The 27,218-nt window shown below is 62.2% G+C and overlaps 4 protein-coding genes across 5 annotated transcripts in view; 1 reads left to right on the forward strand and 3 right to left on the reverse strand.

Moving 5' to 3' along the window:
* Positions 1-83: 83 nt before the first annotated feature.
* On the reverse strand, positions 84-1,076 carry LOC114807461 (beta-1,3-galactosyltransferase 1-like). Its single transcript, XM_029053491.2, has one exon. The coding sequence runs from the start codon at positions 1,074-1,076 to the stop codon at positions 84-86; it is 993 nt and encodes a 330-aa protein (XP_028909324.2).
* Positions 1,077-3,347: 2,271 nt separating this feature from the next.
* QTRT1 (queuine tRNA-ribosyltransferase catalytic subunit 1) lies at positions 3,348-8,121 on the reverse strand. Its single transcript, XM_029052697.1, has 10 exons — positions 7,822-8,121; positions 6,498-6,566; positions 5,442-5,580; positions 4,969-5,047; positions 4,717-4,832; positions 4,427-4,565; positions 4,266-4,341; positions 4,051-4,160; positions 3,833-3,920; positions 3,348-3,656 (listed from the first exon to the last, which is right to left on the reverse strand). The coding sequence occupies exons 1-10, from the start codon at positions 8,104-8,106 to the stop codon at positions 3,504-3,506; spliced, it is 1,254 nt and encodes a 417-aa protein (XP_028908530.1). The 5' UTR covers positions 8,107-8,121; the 3' UTR covers positions 3,348-3,503.
* A 246-nt stretch (positions 8,122-8,367) lies between these two features.
* On the forward strand, positions 8,368-14,488 carry MPND (MPN domain containing). The gene is made up of 13 exons (XM_029052695.2): positions 8,368-8,893; positions 9,284-9,492; positions 9,745-9,975; positions 10,538-10,682; positions 10,981-11,050; positions 11,399-11,495; positions 11,575-11,647; positions 11,764-11,840; positions 12,225-12,393; positions 12,642-12,712; positions 12,842-12,931; positions 13,744-13,836; positions 14,232-14,488. The coding sequence occupies exons 1-13, from the start codon at positions 8,887-8,889 to the stop codon at positions 14,316-14,318; spliced, it is 1,419 nt and encodes a 472-aa protein (XP_028908528.1). The 5' UTR covers positions 8,368-8,886; the 3' UTR covers positions 14,319-14,488.
* Positions 14,489-14,893: 405 nt separating this feature from the next.
* Positions 14,894-27,218, reverse strand: part of SH3GL1 (SH3 domain containing GRB2 like 1, endophilin A2) — a 31,550-nt gene continuing 19,225 nt past the window's right edge. For both annotated transcript variants that reach the window (XM_029052698.2, XM_029052699.2), the window contains exons 2-10: positions 21,189-21,257; positions 21,001-21,073; positions 20,301-20,444; positions 19,422-19,555; positions 18,653-18,811; positions 18,343-18,446; positions 17,653-17,777; positions 17,391-17,447; positions 14,894-16,956 (exon numbers count right to left, since the gene is read on the reverse strand). In XM_029052698.2, the coding sequence (XP_028908531.1) occupies positions 16,760-16,956; positions 17,391-17,447; positions 17,653-17,777; positions 18,343-18,446; positions 18,653-18,811; positions 19,422-19,555; positions 20,301-20,444; positions 21,001-21,073; positions 21,189-21,257 (1,062 nt within the window). In that variant the 3' untranslated portion in view covers positions 14,894-16,759. The remainder of the gene's footprint in view (positions 16,957-17,390; positions 17,448-17,652; positions 17,778-18,342; positions 18,447-18,652; positions 18,812-19,421; positions 19,556-20,300; positions 20,445-21,000; positions 21,074-21,188; positions 21,258-27,218) is intronic.

Genomic DNA, 27,218 nt, shown 5'->3' on the forward strand with positions numbered 1-27,218 from the left:
GACCGTGATTATTATCATGACGACGATCATTATTAGTGACGAACGGGCGGGAGGGAGACGGGCCGAGGGAGCCGGCGGGCGCCTTACGGGTCGGGGCAGGTGCGGTTGGCCGCGAGGAAGTCCGGCCAGAGGGCCAGCAGCTCCCGAGGGCCAAAGTGGTGGACGAGAACGAGGCGGGCGAAGGCGCAGCGCTCGTAGTCGCGGCGGAATACGTGGAAGGCTCCCTCGGGGGGCTCGGTGGGCTCCACCCCCAGCCGCTGCAGGCACAGCCCCACGAAGGAGTCTTCCATGTTGATGAGCGGGACGGTCTGGGCGGCCGCGAAGACCCTCCGGGCCAGGTGGCCCGACATGACGTAGCCGGGCCCCCCGCAGTAGGGCGGGTAGGTGTCGGGGGGGTAGAGCTCCCGGGGCACGTACCACTTGTAGGCGGGGTCGCGGAGGGGCCCGGTGCCCCGGTAGACGTGGCCCGTGATGAAGTCCCGCTGCGGGTGGGCCCGCAGGAGCCGCACCAGGTAGGTGGGGTTGAGGAAGACGTCCCCGTCCACCTTGAGGACGTAGCGGGCGCCGGGGCAGAAGCGGGTGACCCACTCCAGCCCCATGAGCGTCTTGAGCGTCAGGTTTTGGTAGGTGTCGCGGAAGCCCTGCTGGAGCAGGTCGCCGTAGCGGGCGTCCTCCTCGGCCAGCTGGTCCTGGAGGGGCTCGGCGAAGGGCGGCGGGGGGAGGCCCGTGAGGAAGAGGCGGAGGAGGTGGGCGCCGGGCACCCCGCCTTCATCCCCCCAGGTCCGGCGGACGGCTTGGCGGACGGCCACGTCCCGGACCTCGGTCAGGACCAGCAGGAGGAGGAAGGGGGCGCCCCGGGGGCCCCGGCACTTGTCCGGGTGGTTGAGCAGAAAGGGGTAGGGGTGAGGGTAGGGCCCGGCCGGGGGGGACCGGGGCCGGGCCCGCCAAGCGAAGGAGAGGGACGAGGGCCCGGGGGGCCGGTTCGGCAGGTGGAGCAGCAGCAGCAGCAGCAGCAGCAGCAGCGTGGCGCCGGTCAGTAGGACGCCCGATCCCGGCTGAGCCCAGGACGGCCTCATGGCAGCGAACGATCTGCGGGAGCAGGTTAGTCCGGTGGGGCCCGGCTTTCCGCACCCCCCCGGGGGCCAGAGACGCGGCTTTTCGGCTTTGTCCCCCCCGCCCCCCCCCCCCCCCGGCCACGAATGGGCCACCCCGGATTCCCACATCCGGGAGTAGCCGCGGAGATGAAAGGCGGGAGAGGGAGAGGGAGGCAGGGCGGGAGGCGGGGGCTGGACCGGTTTGGGAAGGGGGCCCGGGGGCCCAACTCGGGGGGGACCGTGGCGGCAAGTCTCGCCCCGCTCCTTCCCTCCCTTCCCCTTCCCCCCCCGCGGTCCCCCTCACCGTCGGTCGGTGGCCGCGCCGGGCTCCCGCACCTCGCGGCGGACGGTGGCCGACTCCGATTGAGGGCGGGGGGCAAAGGCGATATAAGGCGGAGGGAGTGTTGGGGAGGGCCACTGGCACGCGGAAGCGGATGGCGGAGCCCGGGCGGAGGCGGCGGCCCCGGCCCTCAGCCCCTCGGCCCGTCCCGGACCCTCCTCCCCGCCCGCCCGCCCGCCTTCCCTCCGGCCGTCCGGCGGTCCCTTCCTTCCGCCTGCACCCGTTGCGCCCGGCGGACTCTTCTCCCTCCCCTCCGCCTCCTAAGCGGGAGGAGAGCGGCGCCGGGGAGCCGCCCGGAGGCGGGGGCAGCGGCCGCGCGCGCCCTCGGCCCTTGTCCGCGGTGCTGAAGCGGCCGCCACTCGGGCCCCCCGCCCTCCGGGCCCCCCGCCCTCCGGGCCCCCGCGCCCCTCCACTCGCCCCGCCCGGCCAGAGAGCCGGCGCAGACCTCCGAAGCCGGGCGCGAACCACGCTCACGGGCTCCTTCAGCCCTCGGGGCGGTTGGGTCGACCATTCATTCCATCTTATTTATGGAGCGCTTATTGTGTACAGAGCAGTGTTTGATTTCTGGGGAGGTAAACTCCCACTCCGGGTTGTCCGGCAAGGCCTCTGGGGAGGGCGGAGATCCAGTACCGATCGCGCACGCTTTCCGAACCGCTCGCTGTTCGATGGGATTTATCGGGCGCTCGCCGCGTGCACAGCGCCGCGTTAAGCGCTCCGAAAGTACAAGACGGCAGTAAGGGGACGATCCCCGCCCACGACGGGCCCACAGTCCGGGGCCGGGGGTGCCGAGAGACGGGCATCAAAACGGGTGTCGATATAAATAGGATTACAGAGAAACACATAAGCGCCGGGGAGGGGGGAGAGAGGAAGGGGAGCGAGTGGAGGTGACGCGGAAGGGGGGGGGAGCCGAGGAGAAGGGGGCTTAAATACCACGGGTCGACCGGGTACGGCTTCCTCCGCCTCCCTCTCCGGACCCTTCGGGGGGTGGGGGTCTTCCCGGCAGGCGGGGGCGGGAGTCGGTATAGAAATTCCATCCCTCGGGCCGGCGCCCCTTCCTCTCCACGTGTCCCCTTGCCCGCTTCACGGCCGGGGCGGAGGGAGTTACCACACGGAGATCCCGTGGCCAGACCGCTACGAGGAGGAGGAGATGCGGCGGGACAGAAGACGGTTATGATAACAATGGTATTTGTTAAGCGCTTACTATGTGCCCGGAACTGTCCTGAGCGCTGGGGTAGATACAAAGTGATCAGGTTGTCCCACGTGGGGCTCATGGGCTTAATCCCCATTTTACAGACGAGGTGACCGAGGCACAGAGGGGTGAAGTGACTCGCCCCGAGTCATGCAGCTGACAAGCGGCGGAGTCGGGATTAGAACCCACGAGCTCTGACTGCCAAGCCCGGGCTCTTCCCACTAAGCCACCCTGCAAGGGGATCAAGTTTGGGTAAAGGTAAGTAGGGCATCAGACCTCTCACCTGCTCCCCAAAGAACCAATTGTAGGAGGGGTTGGGAATGGCAGAGAGACGGCGTGATGGCCTCGCCCCAGAGCAGAGGCCACGGTGGAGGAATCAGGAATGTTGGAACTGGGAAGACGGAAGTAGCCAAGGCAGCTAAGCTCAAGGGTTTACCGCCGTTCCAGCTACGAGTTAATCAGGTCCAACGGTCCCCGTCCCACCGGTGGGACTCCCGATCTAAACGGGAGGGCGACCAGATAGTGGATCGCCATTTTACAGTTGAGAGGACCCGAGGCACAGAGAAGTCACTTGCCCAACGTCACACGGCGGGCAACCGGCACAGCTGGGATTAGAACCCAGGTCCTCTGACTTCCCAGGCCTGGGCTCTGTCCACTAGGCCACGCTGCTCACAGAACAATCAACCCCGTCCTCCACCCCTATCAAAATCAGTGATAGACTGAATCAGATTGGAAACAAAACCTTTAATCTTCACCCTTGCCGGGCACGAGTTCGTCCAGGTCTAGGGGTGGGGAAAATAGTCCAGGTTGGGGCCAGTCTGAGATGGCGGAGGGGGGAGGAGGGGAGGAGGAGTGGGTATAGGGTGAGGAATGAGGGAAATCAGTCCAGGGTGATGCCCACAGAGCCCAGGGCCTCCACGGCCCAGGCCGGGCAGCCGGCCACGGTCCCGTACATGGTCGTAACGAAGTTGCGGACGAAGGCGGGAAAGCGCTGCTCCAGGATGCTCTGCCGGATGGCCCGCATCAGCTCCAGCTGGCAGAGCGGGCACAAAGGCAGCGACGGGCACAAGGGGAGTCACAAATCCACTTCCAGTCCCTCTGTCCCTTCACCTTCCCACCCCTCTTTGCCCGTTGCCCCCGCCCACAAACTCTACCCAAGGTTGGTAGAGCCCAGGGTGGAATATTCCCCCAGTTGCTCAGAGCCCAGACCTGGTAGTTGATGTTGTGGATGGTCAGGTGGTGCAGGGCAGCAGGGTTGTTGCTATGTAGCAGGACATGCAGAAAGGCGCGGTTGTACCTGCCCGAGAAGCCGGGGGGGGGGGGGTGTTCATCATTAGCATCCACCTGGGCTCCCCTGGGCATCCTTCCCCCCTCCCCCCGTCCCCGTCCCCCTCCATCCCACTCCACCCATTTTGCCCATTTCACACCTCCGGCAGGTGGGGCAGCCGCAGGTGGAGTCTACAGGCCGAAAATCCCGAGCAAACTGCTTCCTCCGGAGCTGCAGGCTCCCCTCCGGGACCAAGGCTGAGCCGAACCGCTGGGAGGGGTCGGGGGGGGGGGGGGGGGGGATAGGCTGATTTTTTTTTCCTTCCCCTCTCCCGTCACCCCTAACCCCCTCCCCACCCCCGAGCGAGGTCCTCACTGCTGTCCGGGTGGGGAAGACGCAGTCGAACATGTCACAGCCGAGAGCCACGCAGACTACCAGGTCGATGGCGTAACTGTGGGGGCGAGGGGGGAGTCAGACAGCAAGGGACACCCCTCTGCCACCCAACCGCCCCCTCCCCGGCCCCCGGGGTCCCTCACCCTACGCCCATGAGGTAGCGGGGTTTCCCTCGGGGGAGCCGGTCGGTGCTGAGCATCACCATCCGCCAGAACTGCTCCTTACTCTCCCCCCCACTCAGACCCCCGATGGCAAAGCCAGGCACGTCCCGCCGGGTCATCTCTGACGGGTCGGACACGGCCACCGGGGCGCGGGGGATGAACGACAAGGACAGACAACCAAATGTCAGGGCAAGACAGGCGACCCTCCAAGGCTCCCCTCCGCCTCCTTACCCCTCTGCCACCCCTCCCCGCCCCCCCGCCCCCCACCTCACCATCCAGGCAGATGGATCGCAGGGCCGGGTCCAACCCCCCTTGGATGATGGCGAACAGACACTGCCGCTCCGGATGCCGATTGGCAGCGATACAGCGGTCCAGCCAGCGGATGGACCTGCAACGGCCTTGGTCTGGGTTACGGCCTAGGGGACTCCCAGCGCGCCCGCCCCCCTCCCCCCTGCCCCGACCCCATCGGCTACTCCCCTCCCCACCCCAAGAATCCTGACTCCGGACACCAGCCCTTCCCCAACCTGTGCATGGCCTCTTCCACGCGCGGACCAGTCACTGTGCTGCTGACCACATCGTCCAACTGCATCATGATGTCTGAACCTGTGTGTACGTGGGGGGGATCACCTGGGGCTTCACCCTCTGAGCGCCGCCCCCGTCCCCTCCAGCTCACCCAGAGCTAGTACGACTGCCCGCTCTCCCTCCCAGCCACGCCTCAGCCTTCCTTGAGTGAGCCCTCCTTTCCTCTTCTTCCACTCCCTTCTGCATCGCCCTGACTTGCGCCCTTCACTCATCCCCCCTCCCAGCCCCACAGCACTTATGTCCCTGATCTGTCATTTATTTATTCATAATTAACGTCTGTCTCCCCCTTTAGACCGTAAGCTCGCTGTGGGCAGGGAACGTGTCTGTTCCGCTGTACTCTCCCAAGCGCTCAATCCGGTACTCTGCACACACTCGACGCTCAATAAATACCCTCGACTGACTGAGCGGCGCTCACCCAGGGCGTTCTGGATCTCCACTGACTTCTCGGGGCTCAGCAGAATCTCCTCCCCGTCGTAGGGCGAGCGGAAGCAGACTCCGTCCTCCGTCACTTTTGACAGCTCCACCAGAGACACCATCTGGAAGCCCCCGCTGTCCTGCCCTCACCCCCAACCGCGATCGTCAGCAGAGAGAGCTGGCCGGGGCGAACGACCGGCGGTTCTAGGCCGAGCCACAGCCTCCGCTCCGCCCCGGCCCACAGAGCCAAATACCCAATTCCCCCAGAAAGTCATCCTGGACCAAACTCGCGGTGCTTTGGCTCCCCCTCAACGCTCTCCCTCTCTCCGGCACTTCCATCTGGATTCCCACCCGGTTGAGGGAGGGCAAGAATCTGGTAACTTCTCTGTCCACGCCTGGACACTGGCTCCTCCCTTTTCTCTGCCCCTCTCCACCAGCACCCAGTGAAGCATGGGGATGCACCCCAGTTTTTTCTTCAGAATGGCAGCCTTTTCAAGGTAGAGAATCACGTCTCCTCTTTCCTCTGACCGCAACCCAGAACTCCGTACTCGGCAAACAAACCCGACACCGGAACACCCTCCTCTCAGTTCCCTTCCCTCCCCGTTCATTCAGAGCTGACGGACGAGCACTCTCCCCACCTTCAAAGCCTTACTGTAGGCACATCTCCAATGGGCCTTCCCCAGCCACACTCCCATTTCCTCTTCTTCCACTCCAATCGGCATCACCCTTGCACCGGTCTTTGCACCCTTTATTCATCCCAACCTCAGCCCCACGGCGCTTACGTCCACACCAGAAACTTAGTTATTCGTATTAACCTCTACCTTCTCCTCTAGACCGTACACTCGTTGTGGGCAGGGTACGCACCTACTTTTCCATCGTACTCTTCCAAGCGCTTACAACAGTGCTCTGCACAGAGTAAGCCCTCAATAGACACGATCGTTTGATTCAGTAGACTCGGGCAAGAGTCCCCCTCCCTGCCCCGTCGCCCCCTCCCTCTCCTCCCTTAATGGGTTTGTGTGTAAGACCGGCGGGGGTGGGGGGAGACTTTCAGACTCACAGTCAGCAGATTGTGGCTCCAGTCCATGAACCCATGCAGCCCCTTGGCTTTCCGGATGAGCTCGGGACCCTGGCGGCGCCAAGAACGGAGGAAACGGAAAAATCAGTCGGACGGCTGAAGCACCGGCCCCCCTCCCGGCCAGGGGAGCCCCCCGGACCCAATCCCCCACCTCATGGTCCAGTCTGATGATGGGGGGGAGGGAGGGAGTGCGCGGTAGACGACGAGGGGGGCTGCCAGAGCACCGGGCATCACGATCCGATCGCAATAGCATAATAACCAAGGATTGTGGAATTCGTTAAGCGCTTACTAGGTGCCGGGCACCGTACCGAACGCTGGGGTGGACACACGAGAAGCAGCGTGGCTTGGCGGAAAGAGCCCGGGCTTGGGAGTCAGAGGTGGTGGGTTCTAACCCCGGCTCCACCTCCTGTCAGCCGTGTGACTTCGGGCAAGTCACTTCACTTCTCTCTGCCTCAGTTCCCTCATCTGTAAAACGGGGATTAGTAACCGTGAGCCCCACCTGGGACAACCTGATCAGCTTGTATCCACCCCAGCGCTCAGAACAAGTGCCTGGCACATGGTGAGCCCTTAACGAATACCATTATTACTGTCATTATCGTCATCACAAGCGAATGGGGTTGGGCAGGGTCCCGGTCCCGCACGGGGCTCAAGATCCTAGGCTCCATTTTCCAGATGAGGTGACCGAGGCCCAGAGCAGTGAGGTGGCTTGCCTAAGGTCGCGCGGCGGATAAGCAGCGTGGCTCGGCGGAAAGAGCCCGGGCTCGGGAGTCAGGGGAGTTCGAATCCCGGCTCTGCCACTTGTCAGCTGTGTGACTGTGGGCGAGTCACTTCACTTCTCTGTGCCTCAGTTACCTCATCTGTCAAATGGGGATTAACTGCGAGCCTCACGCGGGACAACCTGATTACCCGTGTGGCTGTGGGCAAGTCACTTCACTTCTCTGTGCCTCGGTGACCTCATCTGTCAAAATGGGGATTAACCGTGAGCCTCACGTGGGACAACCTGATGACCCTGTATCTCCCCCAGCGCTTAGAACAGTGCTCTGCACATAGTAAGCGCTTAACAAATACCAACAATATTATTACCCTGGATCTCCCCCAGCGCTTAGAACAGTGCTCTGCACATAGTAAGCGCTTAACAAATACCGAGATGATGATGATTATTCATAAGCGGCGGAGCCGGGATTAGAAGCCACGGCCTTCTGACTCCCAGGCCCGGGCTCTAGCCACTCGGCCCTGCGGGTTCCCGAGGCGTTAGGTCCCGGAGGCGGGGAAGCCGGGGGGCGCGCAGAGGGGGGCCATCGCTCACCGGTCTCATGCCGAGGTGGTAGGTGTTGCCCAGGCAGATCCGGCAGCCCAGCCCATCTAGCTGCGCCGCCGTGATGCCCTTCATGGTGCCTTGGGTGCCCACGGGCATGAAGACGGGCGTGGCCACCGGGCCATGCGGTAGCCGCAGCTCACCGGCCCGGGCCTTGGAACGGGAGCACTCGGCCACCACCCGCAGGGCCAAGGGCGCCGGGGAGCGGAGGCCCGAGCCGGCGGCCATGGTCGGAGCGGGACGACACGTGGGCGGGGGCTCGCCGCCCGCCGCCATCTTCGGCCCAAGGCCCACGTGACGCCGGGGGCCGAACCCGGAAGTGCCGGGGAACCGCGGTGACGGGGCGCCCGCCGCGGGCCTCCCCTCCGCCACATCCGATGTACGACCGATGGGCATCAGTCTCCCTCCCCATCCCCACACGCGCCGCTCGGGGACGGGCACTGCTCGACCCGCGGGGAAACTGAGGCCGCGAGCCCCGCGGCGGACGGGGAGGAGGGAAGCCGAAGAGAAAGGGGGATGGGGTGGAGGTGAAGGAGCGGGGACGAGGAAGAGGCTCGGGCGCCATCGCCGCCTTCGAGAAGCAGGGGGCAGAAGCGAGGGCTCCTTGGGCACTGACTGCCCCTGCCTGGTTCGCCCTGCTCTCTCCGGGCCTCTCTAGCCGGAGGGTCCCCGCTCCCGCTCCGGATACAGGACTGGCCGCCGGGGGAAGGGGCCGATACACGGATGGGAGCTCGGTGGGGAGAGGGCGACGAATCTGCGGCCGGAGACCCCGTCGCGGTCCCTCCCCGCACCCCACTTTCCCTAACTCCGCCGTCCACCCATAGCCCAGGGCGACCGGCTCGGGTCGGGGGCGGGGCTTCGCCCAGCCGAGTCACGTGATGGGAAGAAAGAGCCGTAGTCGCCGGGGCAACGGAACGAAGGAACGGCCGCTGGGCCAGGCCGAACCGGGCCGGCCCGGGTCCGGGGCGGGGCCTTACGGAGCCGAAGCAGGTGACGGCAAGAGCGAGCCGTTGTCGCCGGGGCAACGGAGTAGCGGAGCCGGAGCCGAACCGGGCCATGGCAGGTACCGCAGCCCGGGGGGGTCGAGGGGATTGGGAGGTGGTGGGGGAAGGGATAGGAACCAGGTGAGGATGGGAGCGAAGGAGGTGAAGAAGAAGAGGGGGAGAGAGAGAGGCGGGGCGGGGCGGGCGGGGGTGGGAACGGGACAGGGAAAAGATGGGAGGGAAAGGGAATGGGGAAGGAGGAAGAGGGGAGAGAGGGTCACCCCACCTCAGTCTTTTATCCTTAGCGATGGGTCCAGGGGATCTGGGGCCCTCTGACCACCCCATACCCCGCCCCGTTCGTCTGTCCCTTCCCTCACCCACTCTTTCTACCTTTCTCATGCCCCCCCGCCCCGCCCCCCCACCAAGGTTTGGCTGCTCCTACAACATTTTTTTTTCCGGGGTCTCCCCAGCTCTGGATTCGCAATCTCCAGGGACTGGTGGCGATGAGGCTTTGGAGGAAGATGAAGAGGAACCAGAGCCGGGCCTGGAAGATCCTGAGAAGCTGATCCCGGGGATTGGGCGTGGGGGGCTCCTGACCCGTCGAGGGGTCACCCTGCGGGTGCTGCTCAAAGATGGGCTGATCGAACCAGGGACGGGGGTCCTGTCGATCTATTACCTGGTCAGTCCTGATCCTCCATTCCTCCTTCTGGGTGGGGGTGGAGGAAAGGCACCCCCGTCCTTCCTTCCCCGGGATCCAGGAGCGCGGGGGAAGCCCTCGGTGGCCGGGATCGACGAAAGTCAGCCGTGCCGGGGGAACCCGAGTCCGGGAAAGATGGGTCGGGGTGGGTGGGGTGGGTGGGGGGGTGCTGTCGGAGCCGGGCAGGGTGGGTCACGTGGTTAGACCGTCTCATCCTATCCCATCCACCTGCAGGGGAAGAAATTCCTTGCAGACCTGTTGCCTGACGGGAAGATCATGTGGCAAGAGACAGGGCAAGTGTTCAACTCGCCCAGCGCCTGGGCCACTCACTGCAAAAAGCTGGTCAACCCGGCCAAGAAGTCAGGCTGCGGTTGGGCCTCCGTCAGGTACCGGGGACAAAAGCTGGACCAGTACAAAGCCGCCTGGCTCAAGAAACACCAGCCCAATGCCCCTGCGACTGACGAGGTGAGGCCCCTGGGCACCGGGATCTCTCTCGCGGCCCCATCTGACCGGAATCGTGGGGTGCCTTAGGCCCCCGACCGAGTGCTGGGATAGATGCGAGATCATCAGGTCCCATACGGGGCTCCCAGTCTAAGGAGGAGGGAGACCGGGGATTGGATCCCTGATTTTCAGGTGAGGGAACGGAGCAGTTAAGGGACTTGCCTGAGGTCGCCCATCAGGCAAAGGGCAGAGCTGGGGTTAGGCTCCCAGGCCCGTGTAGGCCACCCTGCTTCCCGTTTCGGCCCGCTGCCTCCTCTCTTTGTGCCATCCCCGGGGGCCACCACCTGGGCCTCTCCCTCTCCATCGGGGGCTGCCATCTTTGGTTTTCCCCAGGCTGGGAGGCACCATCTTAGATCCCTTGGTCCGGGGTTGGCGGGGTGGGGGGTGGGGGCTGCATTACTGGGAGTGAACGGGAGGGGGCGCTCGAGCTTCAGGAAGGGCAGAGCTCGAGGGGCAGGCAGGTCCCCCCAGCTGGTTCCGACCTCGGCCCCCGGCCCGCCGGCCGGCCCTCCTTTGCTCTGCCCAGCTCAGGGCCGAAGGGCCGCCCGGCTCCCTGCAGAGCCTGGTCAGCGAGGGGGAGGAGGAGGAGCCGCCGCCCCCGCCGCCACCCCCGCCGCCCCCGCCGCCGCCCGCGGAGGAGGACGAAGAAGAAGTCGTGCCATCCCAGGAAGGTAGGGTCTCCATCGCCATCCTAGATCCCACCTGGGAGCAGAGGGTCGAAGAGGAGAGCCGGGCCGTGGGCCAGGCCCGGCCCAGAGGCAGCCTCCTTTAGGCTGGCACGTGGTTCCCCCCCAACCACCCGACCCCGCCACCTCGCCTTTCACCTGTAGCTCCCCCGGAAACCCAGGTCGGGGAGGGCAAGGTGAAAGCGCCAACTTGACTTTCCATCAGGCCCCTTGCCCGGGGTGGGGGAGTGAGGGCAGAGGCCAAGCCGGGGGTGGGGGGGGTGACACTCCGCCTCACCTTCAGAGCCCGGGTCCCTGAACAAGAACCGCGCCCCTGTCCGCTACTGCACCCTGGGCAGCCGGGACTCTGGCAGGTGAGTCGCCCCCGATTCCGGCCCGGGAGCCCCTAGCCCGGGCACTGGGGTGGGGGCGTCCGGGAAGTGTGCCACGGAGGCGGTGGCGGGGGGGGGGGTGGGGGCTCACCTTTCCTGGGGCCCGGCCCCCCGGCGGGCCCCCGTTTTGGGACCGGGAGCCGCCAGCGGGGATCCGCGATGGAGGTTTCGGAGGGCTGGGGGCCGGGATCTCGGCCCGCCGGGTTCCCCGGCCCGGCCCCCCGGGGGAGCCGGACCTCGGAAGGTGGGGGGGGGGGTGTCGGCTGACTCGGAAGCGGGTGGGCGGGGATCGGGCAGGTCGCCTGACCCCCGAGGGGCCTTCTCCGCCAGGAGCCCCCATACTCTGGTCGAGGTCATGTCCTTCTCGGCCATCAACAAGTTCCAACCGTTCAACGTGGCTGTTTCCAGCAACGTCCTGCTGCTGCTGGTGAGTACCACGATGCCGGAGCGGGCCGGGGCAGGGGAGACCTCGGCTCTCATCTCCCCCTTCTTCTCCTCGCCACCAGGACTTCCACAGCCACCTGACCCGCAGCGAGGTGGTGGGCTACCTAGGGGGTCGCTGGGACACGAACAGCCAATGTAGGTACCCGGGATGAAGGGGGGGGAGATCACGGCCAGCGTAGGGACCCGCAGGATGCGGGGCGGGGGCCGGGCGTGCTCGGAGTCCCCTGACCTACCCGCCCACCCCTCGCCAGTGCTGACCGTGCTGAGAGCCTTCCCGTGTCGTTCCCGCCTGGGTGATGCCGACACGGCAGCTGCCACGGAGGAGGAGGTGAGGGCCGCCGCGCTGTCTTCACGGTGGGGCGGGAACCGATGCGTGAAGTCTGTATTTGCACAAGTGCCCGCGTGGGCATCTGGGTAGGCCGATCTCTGTGGGTGGAGGTGCTCTCGTGTGCTTGTGCCTGCTAGGGTAGGCTCGTGAATGCGTGCGGGTGGGTACCTGTTTGGGTAGGCCCGTTTGTGTGTATGTTTGTGTGCTTGTGCCTGCTTGGGTGGGCGTGTGTCTGTGTGCGCACACGTCTGTTCGGGGCGGCCCATCTGTGTGTTTTTAAGCCTGTCCCCACTTGGGTAGGCGTGTGTGTGTGTGCGCGCGCATGCATATGTATGTTTTCGCACCTGCTTTCCGGCCAGTTTCGTTCCTTCTCTGTCCCCCCAGATCTGCCAGAACCTGTTCCTTCGGGGGCTAGTCCTGGTGGGCTGGTACCACAGCCACCCGTTCAGCCCGGCGCTGCCTTCGCTGCAGGACATCGACGCCCAGATGGACTATCAGTTGCGGCTGCAGGGCAGCGTCAACAGCTTCCAGCCCTGCCTGGCCCTCGTCTGCGGTGGGGGGTGCAGGAGAGAGAGCTGGGGGTGGGGGCGGGGAATTTCACCGGCCCTCAGTCCAGGTGGCGTAGCACAGCCCCCACCGCCCCCAAGGAGCCACCTGGCCCGGGGTGGGAGGGAGGTGGCTGGGGGGAGTCGAACCTGGGGAGGGCCAGGGTTTGTAAAGTCTCCCGGTACCGCCCCCCCCCCGACCTCAACCACTCCAACTGTGAGCCAGACCTGACTCCAGCATTCTCCCCACCGCCAGCTCCTTATTACCCAGGGAACCAGGGGCCGGAATCCACCATCTCTCCGTTCTGGGTCATGTCACCCCCTGAGGTAGGTGGGGAAGGGCTGTGGTGGGAGGAATGTGCTTGCAGCGGGGAGGGGGCCCGGATCACTTCCCCTCTCTGTCCTTTCGTCTCCAACTTCGGGGCGCTGCCCTCCCACGATCCCCCTTCTTCCCAGCAACGTCCCAATGACTACGGGATCCCCATGGAGGTAGAGATGGCTTACGTCCAGGATGGGTTCCTGACCAATGACATCCTTCATGAAATGGTGAGACTAAGGGGCGGGGAACATGGGGAAGAGTTCCAGGAGGGAGACGCTAGTTCTTTCCACCTCAAAACGAAACCAAAAAATCCCACCTCTTCCGCGAACCCTGTCTCTAATGTCCAGTCACTCTAGTTCATCTTCAGTGCTGATTTTTCTCTGAAACGGTACCTGTGGGCCTCTGGTATCTTTTTCTCCTCTGTAATCTTAAAGCTAGATTATCTCCTGTTTTTATACCCAGCGACCCAGTTTTCCGGGGGGTGGGTGTCTATCTCATCCGACCCCTCCACATCTGACCTTTTCCTTTGTGCCACCCCGACTTCCACAGGGAAGAAGTGGTGCCCGTGTTCTCGGGGATCTGGGAGGACACCATGGCTTGATGGTGGTGGTGGTGGGGGGGCCACGTCTTAGGGGCTTCACGACATCATTATTTTTCATCTCATAATGCACGGAACAGTCTGCGTCGGCAGCATAGGGGCTATCTCTTTTTCGCGAGGACTGCCGTTCGCCATGTAAACGCAACTGACTGTGTCCTGTCTTCCCCCATCATCTCCCTGCCAGCCCTGCCCATGAGGACTGGGCATCTTCTTCCCACTCTACCCCCACCCCAAGCTCTCACGCTCCTGACAGTGGGTTGTGGCCAAGGGTGGGAAGGAAGGGTGTAAAATGGGACCCCTTCTCGGGCAGTGACACTGTCTTGCAACCTCAGCTGCTGGTGAGCTGCCTAGGTCCAGCTCGGGGACGTGAGGGGTGCGTGTGGGGGTGTGCGCGTGCCCCCAGGTGGGCGGGCAGGGCATGAGCCCCATTGCCACCCCTAGGTCCAGTTGGTGGAGTTTTACAAAGGGGCCTCAGACCTGGTGAAGTTCCAGGATAACTGGAGTCAGGACCAGACCTTTCTTGACAAACTCAAGGTGAGAAAGCCCGGTCCCTGGCCAACCAGGTGTCCCGTCTTGTTGAGCGGGGACGGGGCTGGGGTCTAAGACCGCCAAGCGTGGAACGAAAAGCAAATCCCCTTTGGACTGCATCAGTGGACTCTTTCCCCTTATGGTGTGGGCCTTTGAGGCCTAAATCATCCAAGGCTGGCGCACTGTACTCAGAGCCGGCCCGCCTCCACGGAAGGTCCCAAATCCAGGCCTCCTCCGCTGGCCATGGGGCAAGTATCCTGAAGGGAGCCAAGGCTCCACTCTCCCCTGCTGACTGTGGAAGGACGTGTGTGATGGGAGGGGTGGCAGGATCCTGCCCCCCCCCCCCCCCCCCCCCCCCCCCCCCCCCCCCCCCCCCCGAGCCAGGTCACCTTCTCCTCCAGGTATCCCTGGCCTGCCGGACCCCCAAGGACCAGGGCTTCAACCATGGTCTGGAGCAGATCTACAACCTCCTCAAGCAGAACAGCTGAGGCAGGGCCAAGGAACTCAAGGGCCCCCCACCCCACAGTGTGTGTCTGTAACCTGCCTCTCCCTGTAAGGCTCCACATCCAATGTGCATGTGTTTGGTGTTGTTCCCCCCCCCAACCTATGTTGACTCTGCCAGGGAGCAAAAGGAAATAAAGTTGGTGTTTGTCTCTGCCCTGGCTTGTGCACTATTTACAGAATGCCAGTGCGGGAGGGGAGGGGGGACCCACAGGGGTTGTCTAGCCCGAGAGGCTGGGTCCAAGCCCCTCCCTGTCTCCCGAGACCACAATGGAGGGATTTCTCTTTTCTCCCAACACCGTGACTCTGTGGCACGGCCAAGAGAAAGGGGGACAGGAGGAGTCCAGGGGAGAGAAAGGGGCTGGGAGCCAGAGGAAGGAAAGAATGGACCCTTCTGGGAGAAAGCAGCCCTCCAGTAAGAACTCCGTGCTTTGGCTGAGAGCGAGGGGGGATAGGAGGAGCCCGGGGCAGGAGCCGAGCTGACAGCCTTCGACCAAACCTGGAGGGATCTGGACGAGGCAACGTCCTTCCTTCTCCCTCTGCCCATCTCAATTCATCTACCTTTAGAAAGAATGGTCTTTAATACTTTTGTTTAAAATCCAGATCACAATACAATTGGCCAGAGACAGAAAAGCTAAACCACGATCATTTCAATCGTCCCAACTAAGAAACACCCCCTTCTCCCCACCCTGACCCTCCCGAAGGCCTTGGCGCCCCAGTTACTCTGGGGCCAGTGGGGGGAAAAGAGCAGCTGGGAATGGGGGCAGGGGGCCGCCGGTGGTGGTCGTGCTGGTGGGGGCTGGGGGAACGGCCCCCATGCCGGCCCTCGGAAGGGCGGCCCCCAGCCCAGAGGCCGAGAGTTGGACAAGCAGACCCTGCTCTGTTGCTCCCATTGCCTCCGCCAGCAGAGCTTGGTTGGCCCTGGGGGAGGGCCAGCTGGGTCATCAGCTGAGCCCCAGCCCCCGCTTGGATGTTTGCCCCAAGGCTACAGAGCAGAGCTGGGGGGGGGTGGGGGGGCGTGCAAGGGAGGGAGGGGAGAGTCCCTGCTTTGTGGGTGGCAGTGGGATAAAGCCAAAAAAAGTCAGTTTGGTTTGGTGGGGGGGGGGGGGGAAGCTAGTGAGACCGCCCCCCACCCCTCAGGGTTGGCATTGAGCTTCGAGCACCAGGTGAACCATACACATTTGTGCTTCAACCCATCCAGCTGTTGGAGGGCTGGGCGGCACGGGCTGAGGCCAGCGTGGCCTCCTGTGGTCCCATTCTTGGACAGGGGAAGAGGGGGTGGCTCAGCGGCTAGGCTAAAGTTCAAAAGGCTCCTTGCTGCCTGACCCCATCCCACCCCGCCAGGCGGGTTCACCTGGCAGGGAGGGCGGGCCAAGCCAGAGCAACCGGTACGGGGCTTGGGGTGCCCACAGCACCCCGGGCCCTCCGACAGCGCCGGCCTGAGGACGGCAGGGTGGTGCCGCTGGCCAAGAGGGCAGGCCAGGGGGGCGCCAGGGAAGGGGAGAGCTGCCACGTGGGGTCCAGGCCGGAGGCCTGGGCAGCACACTATGGGGCATCCGGGAGGGAGGAGGGGGCCTGGGGCCCGTCGCCTGCAACGGACGAGGAAGGGATGAACTGTTCATTCAAACTGTTGGGCCCGAAGCCCCGAGCCAGAGGGAAGCAACGTACAGAGGACCGGGCTCCTCTGCACCAGCCCCGGCCCTGGGCCAAAGAGATGGGGTGGGGATAAGGGGATGGGTGGTGGTGTGGGGGCACGGGCCCAGAAAGCTTGGCAACCGGATCCTACGATGGTGTGGGCGGCGGGGAGGGGGCGGAATCCAGCAGGGGCATCTACGGCAGAGGCTGCTCCTCTTATAGCTGTTTGGCTAGGGCTAGGGGCCAGGAAGGGAGTTAGTGTTTTAAAGCAGCAGCTTAGTGTTCCTCAGCCATTTGGGGGACAGTGGTGGGTGGAGGGCTAACGGGCTGAGTCAAGACCCCTCCCTTCCCTTCTGGAATGCCTCTGACCCCGTCCACCACCTGTGTGTTGGGCAGTGGGGGGGAGTGGTGTCAGCTTCTAGGCAGGTGTAGCACGGTAAAGACTCGGCCACCTCCTGCCCTGGGCTGATTGCTCATCAGCCCTAGCCCCCTTCTCACCCCCATGACCCCCAGCCCCTTCTGCCGGCCAGACATTTGAGAGAAGCCAGGGAGAGATCCCAGCAGGCCCTAGGGGCCAGGGCGACCCTGCCCCTCCAAGGGACGGACTCTCTGCCCCGGCCCCTGGGTGTGCGTGGGGGGTGTGTGTGGAGGGGGGCGGAAGGGGGAGATGGGGGGGAGGAGTGACTCCGTGGGCAGAGGTGGGAGGAGGGGAGAGGGCGGGCGAGCCAGGCATCCCACGGAATGCAGAAAACTAGAGGTGGAAGATGGGCGGGGGAAGGGGAAGGAGGACATTTTACTGAGGTAGTGGAACCAGGACCTCCACGTAGTTGAGGGGGAAGAAGCCGGACTGGCCATTGATCATGCCCTCGTACCAGTTCTCATCGATCTGGTTGGTCAGCGTGATGATGTCCCCCTCCTTGAAGCCCAGCTCGCCGTCATTCTCCGGCTCGAAGTCGTACAGGGCCTTACAGCTGGGCTGGTCCAGGGGTGCTGGAGGGGAGACACGAGCCAAGGGGGGTGGGGGGAGCCGGTGGGGGGAGCCCCTCCCTCAGACTCCAGACTCCTCCTTGCCCGGATGCCCCGGTGGATGGCGGGGTGGGGGCAACGGAAGGACACCGCTGGGCCATAGCCCCTGCATCCCTCAGGCACTGGAGGAGGACGCCCTCCCCGCCCCCCAACACCCCAATCAACTCCAGGTGCTGACCTGAAGTTCTGAGGGCCCATCCCGGATGGAGGGAGCTAGCCCAGGAGGGCCGGCCTCTCTTCGCCTTTGCCACGGAAAGGCTTAGGAGGCAGATGCAAACACACCCACACGCACATACCCGGATGGGGGGGTGGGTTGCTCTAACTGCTGCTAGGGGAGGCGGGGAGAGTCCCCAGCGGGGAGGGAGCTGGAGCAGGCCACTCTGCCGAGGGACACTCACGCATACTCCGGCTGGGGGTCCGGACAGACTTGTCAGAGGATCGAAAAGAGGAGGAGGCTGTGTCCAAAAGTAACAGAGAGACAGAGACGGATAGGTTTTACCACCTGGCTGGGCACACATCCGGCCCCACTCCAGCCCTCGGAACGGCGAGGGGCTCTGAGGAGTGGCGCGGCAGCTGGACGGCGCCCACGACCGGGCCTCCCGGCGGGCCCGCTCCTGCCCCCGTCTCCCCCACCCCGGGGGCCCCGGCCAGGCCTCTGACCTGTGACCTTGGGGGCAGGGGCGCTGGGGAAGCCCCCGTTGGACTGGTCCGGCTCCCCAAACTCGTAGGACTCTCGAGGCTTCGGCTTGTATTCCCTCTTGGGTCGCGAAGACACCTCCCTCATCCTAGGGCGGAACGGACCGTGGCCGGGGTGAGACTTCAAGACCAGGGGAAGGCCTGTGAACTTGCTGAGGAGCTCAGTACGGCGGGATGACTAGGGCGGGCAGGGGAGAATAGCCTCTCACAACTACTGGGCCTCCGGGCTGAGCTGAACACACGCCGGTGTCCCTTCCCCTCCCAGAACGGGGACAGGACAGCTCGGGCCCAAGATCCCTGCCGGTCTCTTCTCTGGGGCTTGCACTCGGTGAGGGCTGGGTGCAGTTCTCACCTCAGATCAGCAGAGGCTGCCAGCGTCTGGGCCCCTAAGGCTCCAAAGTCCCCAGTGAACCGCCACCCCCCGCGCCCCGCCGGGGACTGACCCAGCCCAGGGGGCAGTGGGGGGCAGCACCTGAAAATCGGGCTCTTCCCCGGCGTGGGAGCCTGCCAGCCTTACTGGACTGGATCCAGGGGGGCTGGCGGGGAGAGCGCCTCTCCCCGGAGATCACGGGAATGCTGGCCGGCTACCCCCACCGCCCCGGCCAGGAGAGTGGGGCACAGGGAAATGGGAGGAAATGGATTGGCCTTGCTCACCGACTCTTGAGTTTGTCAGCTAGCTCATCCAGGATCTGCACTGCCTGCCGATGATAGTCCAGCTGGGCTTCCACCAAGGCCGACAGCTGGCTCACCTGTTCGATCTGCAAGGCACAGGGAGAGGGGTGTGTGTGTGTGGGGGGGAGGCGTGGGGAGGGGAAACGCAGGCTGAGGTCACTCCAGCATCCTCTTCCCAAGCTCCCACCCCTCCCCCTTGGCCAACAAGAGCCGTCCTGGGGAGATCGATCCTCCCGGCTGCTCGCCACTCTCCGGGGAGGGGCAGGCAAGCCCTCTCGGACTATGTACTCACATCAGTCTCTAAGAGGTTGTGCATACTGGTCTCCGCCACTTCCTTGGACTCTTCGAACTTCTCCAGCGCTTGCCGCATCTCCTCATCGGGAATCTTCCCCTGGCGTTTCTTCTTGTAATCGAAATCCAAGCGCCTGCCCTCCAGCTTCTTCAGATGGTGCTGTGAGCAGAGGCAGGAGGGTGGAGAGGGGAGAGAAGTCACGGCCGAGCTGCTGTGCTACCCACCCCCAGCACTTTCTGTCAGGGGGACCGCCCCGTGCTCAAGGAAAGGCTCAGGGTCTCAGTCATCCGCCGAGGTTCCCCGACCACGGCCTTCTCTGCCTTCTTCCAATCCTCTTCAAAGATCACCTCCTCCAGAAGGCCTTCCCTAACTCATCCCCACGTCTTTGGTTTTGCCAGTCCATCAGCAGTCACTCACGCGACTGTCAATTTAGTCATTCTTCCGAAAAAGACCAAAGTAGGCCAGCATAAATGACTATATTTGCTGTCTCTAGGCTCTAACTCTTGTTCCCACTGTATGCGAGCCAGGCTATCTGCCCCATCTCCTCCTTTAGTGTGTAAGTTCTTCAGGGGCAGGAGCTGTGTCTTTTCCTATCGTACACTCTCAAGCCCGTGGTTTGGCACTCTTTCACCCATTGGGCACCTAGTACGATGCCCAGTAAATGCTGGCAGGGATCAAACTGGCCCTCTCCAGCGAACGGGGACAGAGGCAGGGGGAGACCCGTGTGGTGGGACCTTAGGGAGCCGAGCCGAGGGCCACAGTCGGTTACCTGGATTTCCTTCAGGTCTTTGTCGCACAGGTTCTGGAGGGGGTCGATGAAATTCTGCTTGACTTCAATATCCAGCGAGTCCTTCACCTCGGCCAGTCGCTTCATCGACTCTCCGGCATCCAGGAGGGCATCGCCTGTGGTAGGGCAGGGGAGAGATTTCTCAGAAGGGCCGCGGGGGGAGACCACCACCTCGGCGGGGACTAGGCAGGGACCGGGCCAGAGGTGGCTGCTGGGGGGAGGACCACGTGCAGCCCGCCGGCTCTCTGGCTACCGGCTGCTACAGGCTGGGAGCGGGTGGTGTCTAGAGATCCCCGTGGCATGCCAGGGGCGCCAGAGCCCTGCCAAGATGGGGCTCCCCACCTTTGGCAAGGTTCCCCCTGAGGCCAGCAACAACTCCCCTCCTCACGCCCCGGCACCCCAGCCACGTCCAGGCATGTCCAACAGCGTAGGAATGAGATCCGATGAGGGTTTCCGGGCTTCGGCCAACCGGCCCCTCTCAGTGGGCGGTCCTCGGAGTAGGTTCCCGGAAAGCCAGCCCTCCTGGTCGGAGACTCTGGAGACTGGGTGGGGGACCCCGCCACTCACCCTTCCTCCCAAGGCCTTGGGATGGTCCAAGTTGAAGGACTTAGTCCTTTCCCACAGGCAACCCCCCGAGGTCAGCATAGGGAGGAGGGGGCAGGAGTGACTGGGGCCTAAAATTTGGGCCCAATGAGAGGAACAAAGGATGTTTTCTCTGCGGGCAGGGGGATGAGGGCAGCAGACAAGGGGAGGGATTGGGAATGTGTATATTTATCGTTGTATCGTACTCTCCCAATCACTTAGTACAGTGCTCTGCACACATTAAGCGCTCAAAAAATACGACAATGAACGGACGCTCACCGAATTTGGACTCGTCCCCCAGCTCCTTCCCGTAGCGGATCATACACTCGCCCAGGAGGCCCTCGGACTGCGGATAGCCGGGATTCTTCACCTGGCCCCGGATCTTCGACACCGTGTTCAGCATTGTCAGCTTGGCTCGGGAAGCTGGGAGAGAGCCGGGCCCCAGGTGGAGAGCCCAGGGAGGGTCGGGGAAGCCTGGGTCATTCTCGCTAGCTTGTGAGCCCTTTCAGAGCAAGGATCGGGTCTCCCACTTCGATATTCTCTCCCAAGCGGCTAGTACAGTGCCCTGCGTCAGTAGGTTCTCGACAAATATTTTATTCATATTAATGTCTGTCTCCCCCTCTAGACTGTAAGCTCCTTGTGGGGGCAGGGAACGTGTCTGCTGACTCTGTGGTACTGTACTCCCCCAAGCACTTAGTACAGCGCTCCGCACACAGTAAGCGCTCAATAAACATGACGGATTGATCGAGCAGGCGAAAGCTCGGCTGCAGGATTCAAACTCACGGAGGGTCCCGGGGAGCCTGCCAAATCCTGAGCTCAGGCCGCCCAGCCCCTTCCCTGGGGAGGGGGGGGAAGGCAGCAGTTGGAGGGAAGAGATAGGCAGGCGAGGAGGGCAAGCTAGTACAGGTAGGATCCCAGCTCCCTCTTGGGAACCCCCGAGGACCCCGCGCCCAGGAGGCCGTTTTGCCCCCGCGCCTACCTGGGTTGGGCTGCAGGTACTCGATGGTTCTGGTCAGTACCTCGGCCACCGCCTTGCTGGTGACGTCCACTTTCTGCAAGAGAGGAACCACGCTGCGGCTCACGCAAGCCTGCAGCCAAGGCAGCAGAGACCCTATTCTCCTCGCCCTCCAGCCTCCCCAGCCCGGCCCTAACCCGACCGCCTCTCACCTTCTCCATCTCCTTGAAGTCATCATCGAGCTTGGTCCCTTCGGCTCCTCCGACCTTCTCACTGACCAACTGTGGGGAGAGACAGGGACGGAGTCAGAGGCGGGGGACGGGACAGGGCGTGTGGTCGGGGAGACACTGAGTCACTTCTGGGGAGGAGAGGGCACAGTCTCCGAGGACATTCCTCTCGGGATAAAGCCCGAGTCTCCCAGCTCCGTTTCCAGGACAGCGAGGCTGCAGGCAGAGGGGCAGACGGAGTTCGATCAATTGGGAATCAAAGGCGGCGGCCCTCAGCTTCCAGGCCCCGGGGGGGCGGTGTACAGTGATGCCCCTGGGAGGGCAGCAGGAGGTCACCTGGGCCTTCCTTGGTCCTTCTCCCGCTCTGGGGTTGTGCCAGTCCCTCAGCCCTAGTAGATTTTTCTGTTTATGCCCGTCTCCTGCCTTCTCCCTCTAGATTGCTCAAGGGCACGGATCGTGTCTCTGATTTTTCCTGTCTGTCCCCACCCCCTGAGCTCAGTCGGTGCTAAGGATCCTGGTCACCCCACCAGCAGGAAGGGGAAGCGCAGACCTCAGCAAAGAGGAGCCAGGCCCCGGACGTGGAGGACAAATCCAATCTCAACAGGCCTGCGGGTGGAGGCTGGGGCCTGGCCTGACCTTGGCCTTCAGACGGTCCGGCACCCCGACTCCATTCCACCCCAAACCCGAGGCTGCGGGTCTGGAAGACTGCCAGAGGGCGGTGGAGGAGAGGCTGTGACTCGGACAGCAGATCTGGTCATCTTGCCTCCAGTCTGAGGGCTCCTGGAGCCCCAAATGGGTCCTAAAAGGAAGAGCCACGAGGGCCATCCGGCCTGAAACTAGGCGGGTTTGCCTTCAGCTGGCCCCCGGCAGCACAGCTGTGGGGCTAGTTCCCGGCCCCGCCCAGGAAGATGAGTGTTCCGTGTGCACCACGCTGTGGCCCAAGGAAGGCGAGGGAGGGGGTTGCGATGGGAAGTGAACCACCTCGGGAGAGCTGGCAGAGAGAGGGAAGAGCTACATTTGCTGTAACTCCCAAACTGGTTCTGGGCCAGGAAGCTGGCCTGGGTGCCGGCCCCCCAGAAACCAGGGAGAGAAGGCAGCACGCTGAGAGCGGGGAGGGCTGCTTCCCGGCCCTCTGGGGTTGGCCAAGGGGTGAGATGCTGGAAGGAACCGTACCTTCAGGCACAGGTGTGTGCCGAACTCCACCGAGGCGATGGGGGCGATGGCCCCCTTGGCCTTTTAAATTGGCCCCTCCATCATTATTGTTATTATCCCTGTCCCCACTGCACCCCCCTGCTCTCCAAATGAAGAGGGGGCACCTACCCCTTCAGGGACCTGGGCATTAGCCACCCCATCTTGCCCCATCATCACGTCTCTTTTGAATGGAAATGGAAGGTTTTGTCAGAGGAACCTTGTCGAATTACTAATCACCAACCACAGGCACCCCAACCAAACCTAAGACGGGGCACATCTTGGCCTCAGCTCACCGGCCCCCTGGTCCACCGAGCCCTCAGGACCCCCACCAAGAAATCTCCCATGTGGGGGTCACCGTGGTCCCCGGCTGAGCCCAAGGCAAACGGCTGGAGTGTCAGCCTTCCCCCTGGCCCGAGTCGCCACTTGACGACAGAACGCCTTGGGCTGAACCATAAATGAAGGCAACAAGGTCCCGTCTCTCCCCCGCACCACACCTCCAAAACAAACCACCCACTCGGAACCAGCCTCTGGTCCTCCCCGCCGACCCCACCGGGCAGGCTTGGATCACCACCCACTTCCTCCCCCTTTGCCCAGGTGCAAATCCAAGGTGATCGCCCTCTCCTACATTCTAGTAGGGATGGCTGGGGTCCTCAGTCCGACAGGGTGCCTCCCCAGCGTGGGGCACGCTGACTCGGTGATGGGCTGGGGACCGGGCTCGGCCGATACGGGGAATGGCCACTTTCCTCAGCAGCGCCTCCCCGGAAACCAGCTCCAGACTGTTACTGGAGACACACGGCCCCTGCCCCCGGCCAACCAAGGGCCCCTCAACACTCCAGGAAAGGGGGCCCGGCTTCTTGCTATTCGAGGTGAGGTTACTCTGGAAAGAGCTTGGGCCCACCCTGTTTCAGATGTTTAGGATTTACCTGGATTAATGAAACACAAAGTTCAGAATTACAGAACGTGTGGTGCACTCCCCCTCCCCGCCTGGCACCGGCCTGTCTCTCTATCCTCTCCTTTCGGGCACAGAGAATTCAGTCATCGGTAAATATAAACAATTTCTTTCTTTGGCCCAAACGTGGCAGGAATCCCGGCTTTAAGAACGCGGATCTCTAAGCAATGCTCTCCTGGGGTCCATCTTACTTGCCCACAGGCGGATGCCTCCCTCCTTTCTTTCTTTCCTTCCTTCAGGCCCTGGGCAGGAGATAATCTTCATGGCTGGGGCAAAGGGATCGCTCAAATTAGAGTCCCAGGACTACAGCAAATCACTTGGCGTGGGGGCGGAGGCCTTCGATCATCTGGCTAATCCAGGCCGGGCCCCCGAGAAAAAACTCAAAGTCATCTTTACTAGGCAGAGGAGCAAGTGGAGGTCCAGAGAGGGCTTCCAAATGCCAAGTTCACCCCAGACGAAGGGGAAACCCCCGGCCTGCATTAGCCGGATTAGGGATTTCAGGTTTGTCCAGGGCAGCTCCGCTGAACAATGACAGAGGATGGGATTTAATGCCACTCTATGACCCACACGCTTATGGGGGAATAATCACAATCCCCATTCATTCCAATAACGAACGAGAGTCCAGCACGCTAACTAGTTACTTGAGCCCCACCCCTCTGCCCCCAGAGGTCGGCAGCCAACTTCTTAGAGGGACGGATGGCATCCAGCCCACCGAGACGGTGCCACCACAGGTCTGCGGTGCCCTTGGTACCCAAATGACGGTTATCCTCCCGGCCCCCCCCCCCCCCCGTTACAGTTAGGGATACTTAGATCCATGGATGAGTGAGGTGCACCGGGTTACTGCAGGAAGGTTAGTGATGACTTTTCCCCTCCTCGTTCCTGACCTTTCCTCTAGTCATCCTCAATACCTTGTATCTAACCCCAGTGCTCAGAACAGTGCCTGACACACAGTAAGCGCTTAATACCATAATCATTATTGTTGTTCACCTGATGGGGCTCTAGCTAAGCCTCCTCTGAACCTGCTGATATTTCCAGCCCCTGAACTGCTGTTCTTCATTTAGCAGTTTCTAAACCCAACCAGCGGAGAGAGCTCTTCTCTCCAATTTCAGGAGACCGAGGGAGGGAGGGTCAGAGACCTGACCCTGACTTACTCCAGAGAAACCAAACACCCATTAGAACGAGCAAAAATCAATGACGGAAAGTGGCTCAGCCAGGTCAGCCTGAAGCTGAGGCCAGCGTATTTAGGGCAGGGGGAGTCGCTGTGGGTCGGAAACGACTCGACAGCATAAGGCAAGACAAAGGGAATGGGGGTGGGGGGGTGATGGTCAAGCAGAGCGAGGAGTCCGTTTCCATTCTGATTAGAGGGTCTGGGGAGAGCCACATCCACACACAACAGACACATCCACATGTTCAGTCAAATCGAACCATCTTCCCACCCAGTGCCTTCAGCGGAGGGTGGCTAATCCAATCCACCCTTAAGGCCCTATTTTACGTCGCGCCGGCCTGAGCCGACGATTGGTTTGGACGAACAAGGAGATTTTAGAAAAGGAATGTGGAAGACAAGGAAGGAGGGGAAGGTACTCGTTCGGTTCGGGGGCGGAGGGGACTTGGAACAGCTCGCTTGCCACCTGTTCACATTCCAGACCTGATTCAGATGGACTCAACTCCGAACCTGGCCGGGATGGGGCTGGGCTATCGGGGGGGCCTGGGTGTGACTGGCAGGTCCTATGCGGGACAGGGACTGAGTGCTCAGGCCAGTGCTCTGCACACAGCCAGTGCTCAATAAATACCACTGATTGTCTGATTCATATCCCGTCTCTACCCCAGCGCCTCAGGACAGTGCTTGGTACACAGGAAGCGCCTAACTCCACGATTACTCCTCGGGAAGGACTTGGGTGAGACTACCAGCGTGGCTCAGTGGAAAGAGCCTGGGCTTCGGAGTCAGAGGTCATGGGTTCGACTCCCGGCTCTGCCACTTGTCAGCTGTGTGATTGTGGGCGAGTCACTTAACTTCTCTGTGCCTCAGTTCCCTCATCTGTAAACTGGGGATTAACTGTGAGCCTCACGTGGGACAATCTGATTACCCTGTATCTACCCCAGCGCTTAGAACAGTGTTCTGCACATAGTAAGCGCTTAACAAATACCAACATTATTACCTGCTTGGGATATTTTCAGGAGAAAATGGGGATCCTTCCCCCATCTCCACCCCCTTTTTTATTATGGCATTTGTTAGGCACTTACTACATGTCAAACACTGTTCTGAGCGCTGGGGTAGGTACAAGTCAGTTAGGTCGGACACGGTCCTTGTCTGGCTTTCCCAAGGTCACAGACCAGGTTCCAGCAACTGATTATTAGTGAAAGGGCAGAGTTTGCCCTGAGGAGGTGATTTAGAACATTTAAATGATAATATACCAAAGAAGCTCCCACCTTACCCATCTCCCAACTCAGCTGAGACCCCCCCCCCCCCCGGTTTTCACAAACTCACTCAAAGAGCAACATTTTTAAGGTTTCAACCTGGGAGTCAGACACTTGAACAGGAAGCCCCAGAATGCCTCATCTGTCACTTGGCTCAGTCTCTCACAACCACCGACTTTGATCACCTACACGGGTCCCGCCCAAAGGAAAGAGCTCTATTGGATGAGGCAAGGGACTTTGGCCAGGGCTCTGATGAACATCGAGGTAGGCAACCATGCCACTGTTCCTTTGAGAGTCTGGTTCCCGCCTCCAGTGACAGAGGCCTGGGCTGGATGACCCAGGATGCAACAGCTCAGAGTCTGACAAGAGAGAGAGAAATGGTGTGGAGGGGGAGAGGGAGACAGAGACAGACAGATCGACAAGACACACACCAGGAGTAAGTCACAGAGGGGTTTGGAGAGATTCAGGCATGGGCAAGTGCTATGGACAGAATCGCCCACGGGAAAGTGAGGGGTGTGGGACGGCTCATCCCCCCAACCATGATGTCCAGAAGGGCAACCGAGTGTCCCAATGTTCCTGTTAGAGACAGAAACAATCCAATTTCCTGAGCGCTTACTGTGTGCAGAGCACTGAACTAAGCGCTTGGGAGAGTACAATGTAACAGAGTTGGTAGATACGTTCCCTGCCCACAGTGAGCTTACAATCTGGAGAGGGAGACGGACGTTAATGTAAGTAAATTAAATTACAGATCTGTACGTAAGTGCTGTGGGGCTGAGGGAGGGGTGAATAAAGGGTGCAAAATCCTAGTGCAAGGGCGACGCGGAAGGGAGTGGGAGAAGAGCATTCCACCACCTTGCCCCTTCCTACCCTGTGGGACTCCCATCATCCTCACCAGGCTTCCCTCACTCCCCGCCCTAGCGCCCGTGTGAGCCGTCCCCTGTCCAGGGTACAAGGGCGGCCTTCTGCCTGACCCAGCAAGATGACTGTGTCAGATGGACTTGCACTTCCAAAACAAAACAAAAAAATGACCTGATAAACAGGCACAGTTTCCTCTCTCCACCAACCAGCTCGTTCTCCCACTCCTGATCTGAGGATTTTCTCTCCAGTCACTGATAAGAACTAGTGTGTGTGTACACCCCGCCCCCCCCCCCCAGCCACCACCTACCCATATGCCAACATCACCAGGATCGGCAAAATGTGGGAGTGTTCTCAGACTCTGCCCTGCTTGTGCCTAGCACTCGGTCCCTTTGTATTGGGGCTTGTTCTAATTTTTTTTTTTTTGGACCTCATACTGGTGCAATCCATTCCCCAACATGTCAACTGCTGCCTGAGATATGCGGACAGTTTCCCTCCCAAACCAAGGACGGGCCTCAGTACATTCACAAAGCGTTCAGGACTGAGAACCAGCACGCAGAAATGTGTCATAGGTGCAGGACCCATTTATGGCCAAAATGACCGGA

The sequence above is a fragment of the Ornithorhynchus anatinus genome, chromosome X2, assembly GCF_004115215.2.
Source record: "Ornithorhynchus anatinus isolate Pmale09 chromosome X2, mOrnAna1.pri.v4, whole genome shotgun sequence".
In the NCBI taxonomy this organism is placed as follows: domain Eukaryota; kingdom Metazoa; phylum Chordata; class Mammalia; order Monotremata; family Ornithorhynchidae; genus Ornithorhynchus; species Ornithorhynchus anatinus.

Bases quoted from the DNA above. Each gene is read 5' to 3' on its own strand.
- LOC114807461 (XM_029053491.2), bottom strand. From the start codon at position 1,076: ATGAGGCCGTCCTGGGCTCAGCCGGGATCGGGCGTCCTACTGACCGGC.
- QTRT1 (XM_029052697.1), bottom strand. From the start codon at position 8,106: ATGGCGGCGGGCGGCGAGCCCCCGCCCACGTGTCGTCCCGCTCCGACC. The intron at 6,567-7,821 runs GTGAGCGATGGC...TGGCGCCGCCAG, and splicing joins ACCACCTCGGCATGAGACCG to GGTCCCGAGCTCATCCGGAA. The intron at 5,581-6,497 runs GTGAGTCTGAAA...GGGTGAGGGCAG, and splicing joins GGAGCCACAATCTGCTGACT to GACAGCGGGGGCTTCCAGAT.
- MPND (XM_029052695.2), top strand. The intron at 9,493-9,744 runs GTCAGTCCTGAT...ATCCACCTGCAG, and splicing joins TCCTGTCGATCTATTACCTG to GGGAAGAAATTCCTTGCAGA. The intron at 11,841-12,224 runs GTGAGGGCCGCC...CTGTCCCCCCAG, and splicing joins CAGCTGCCACGGAGGAGGAG to ATCTGCCAGAACCTGTTCCT.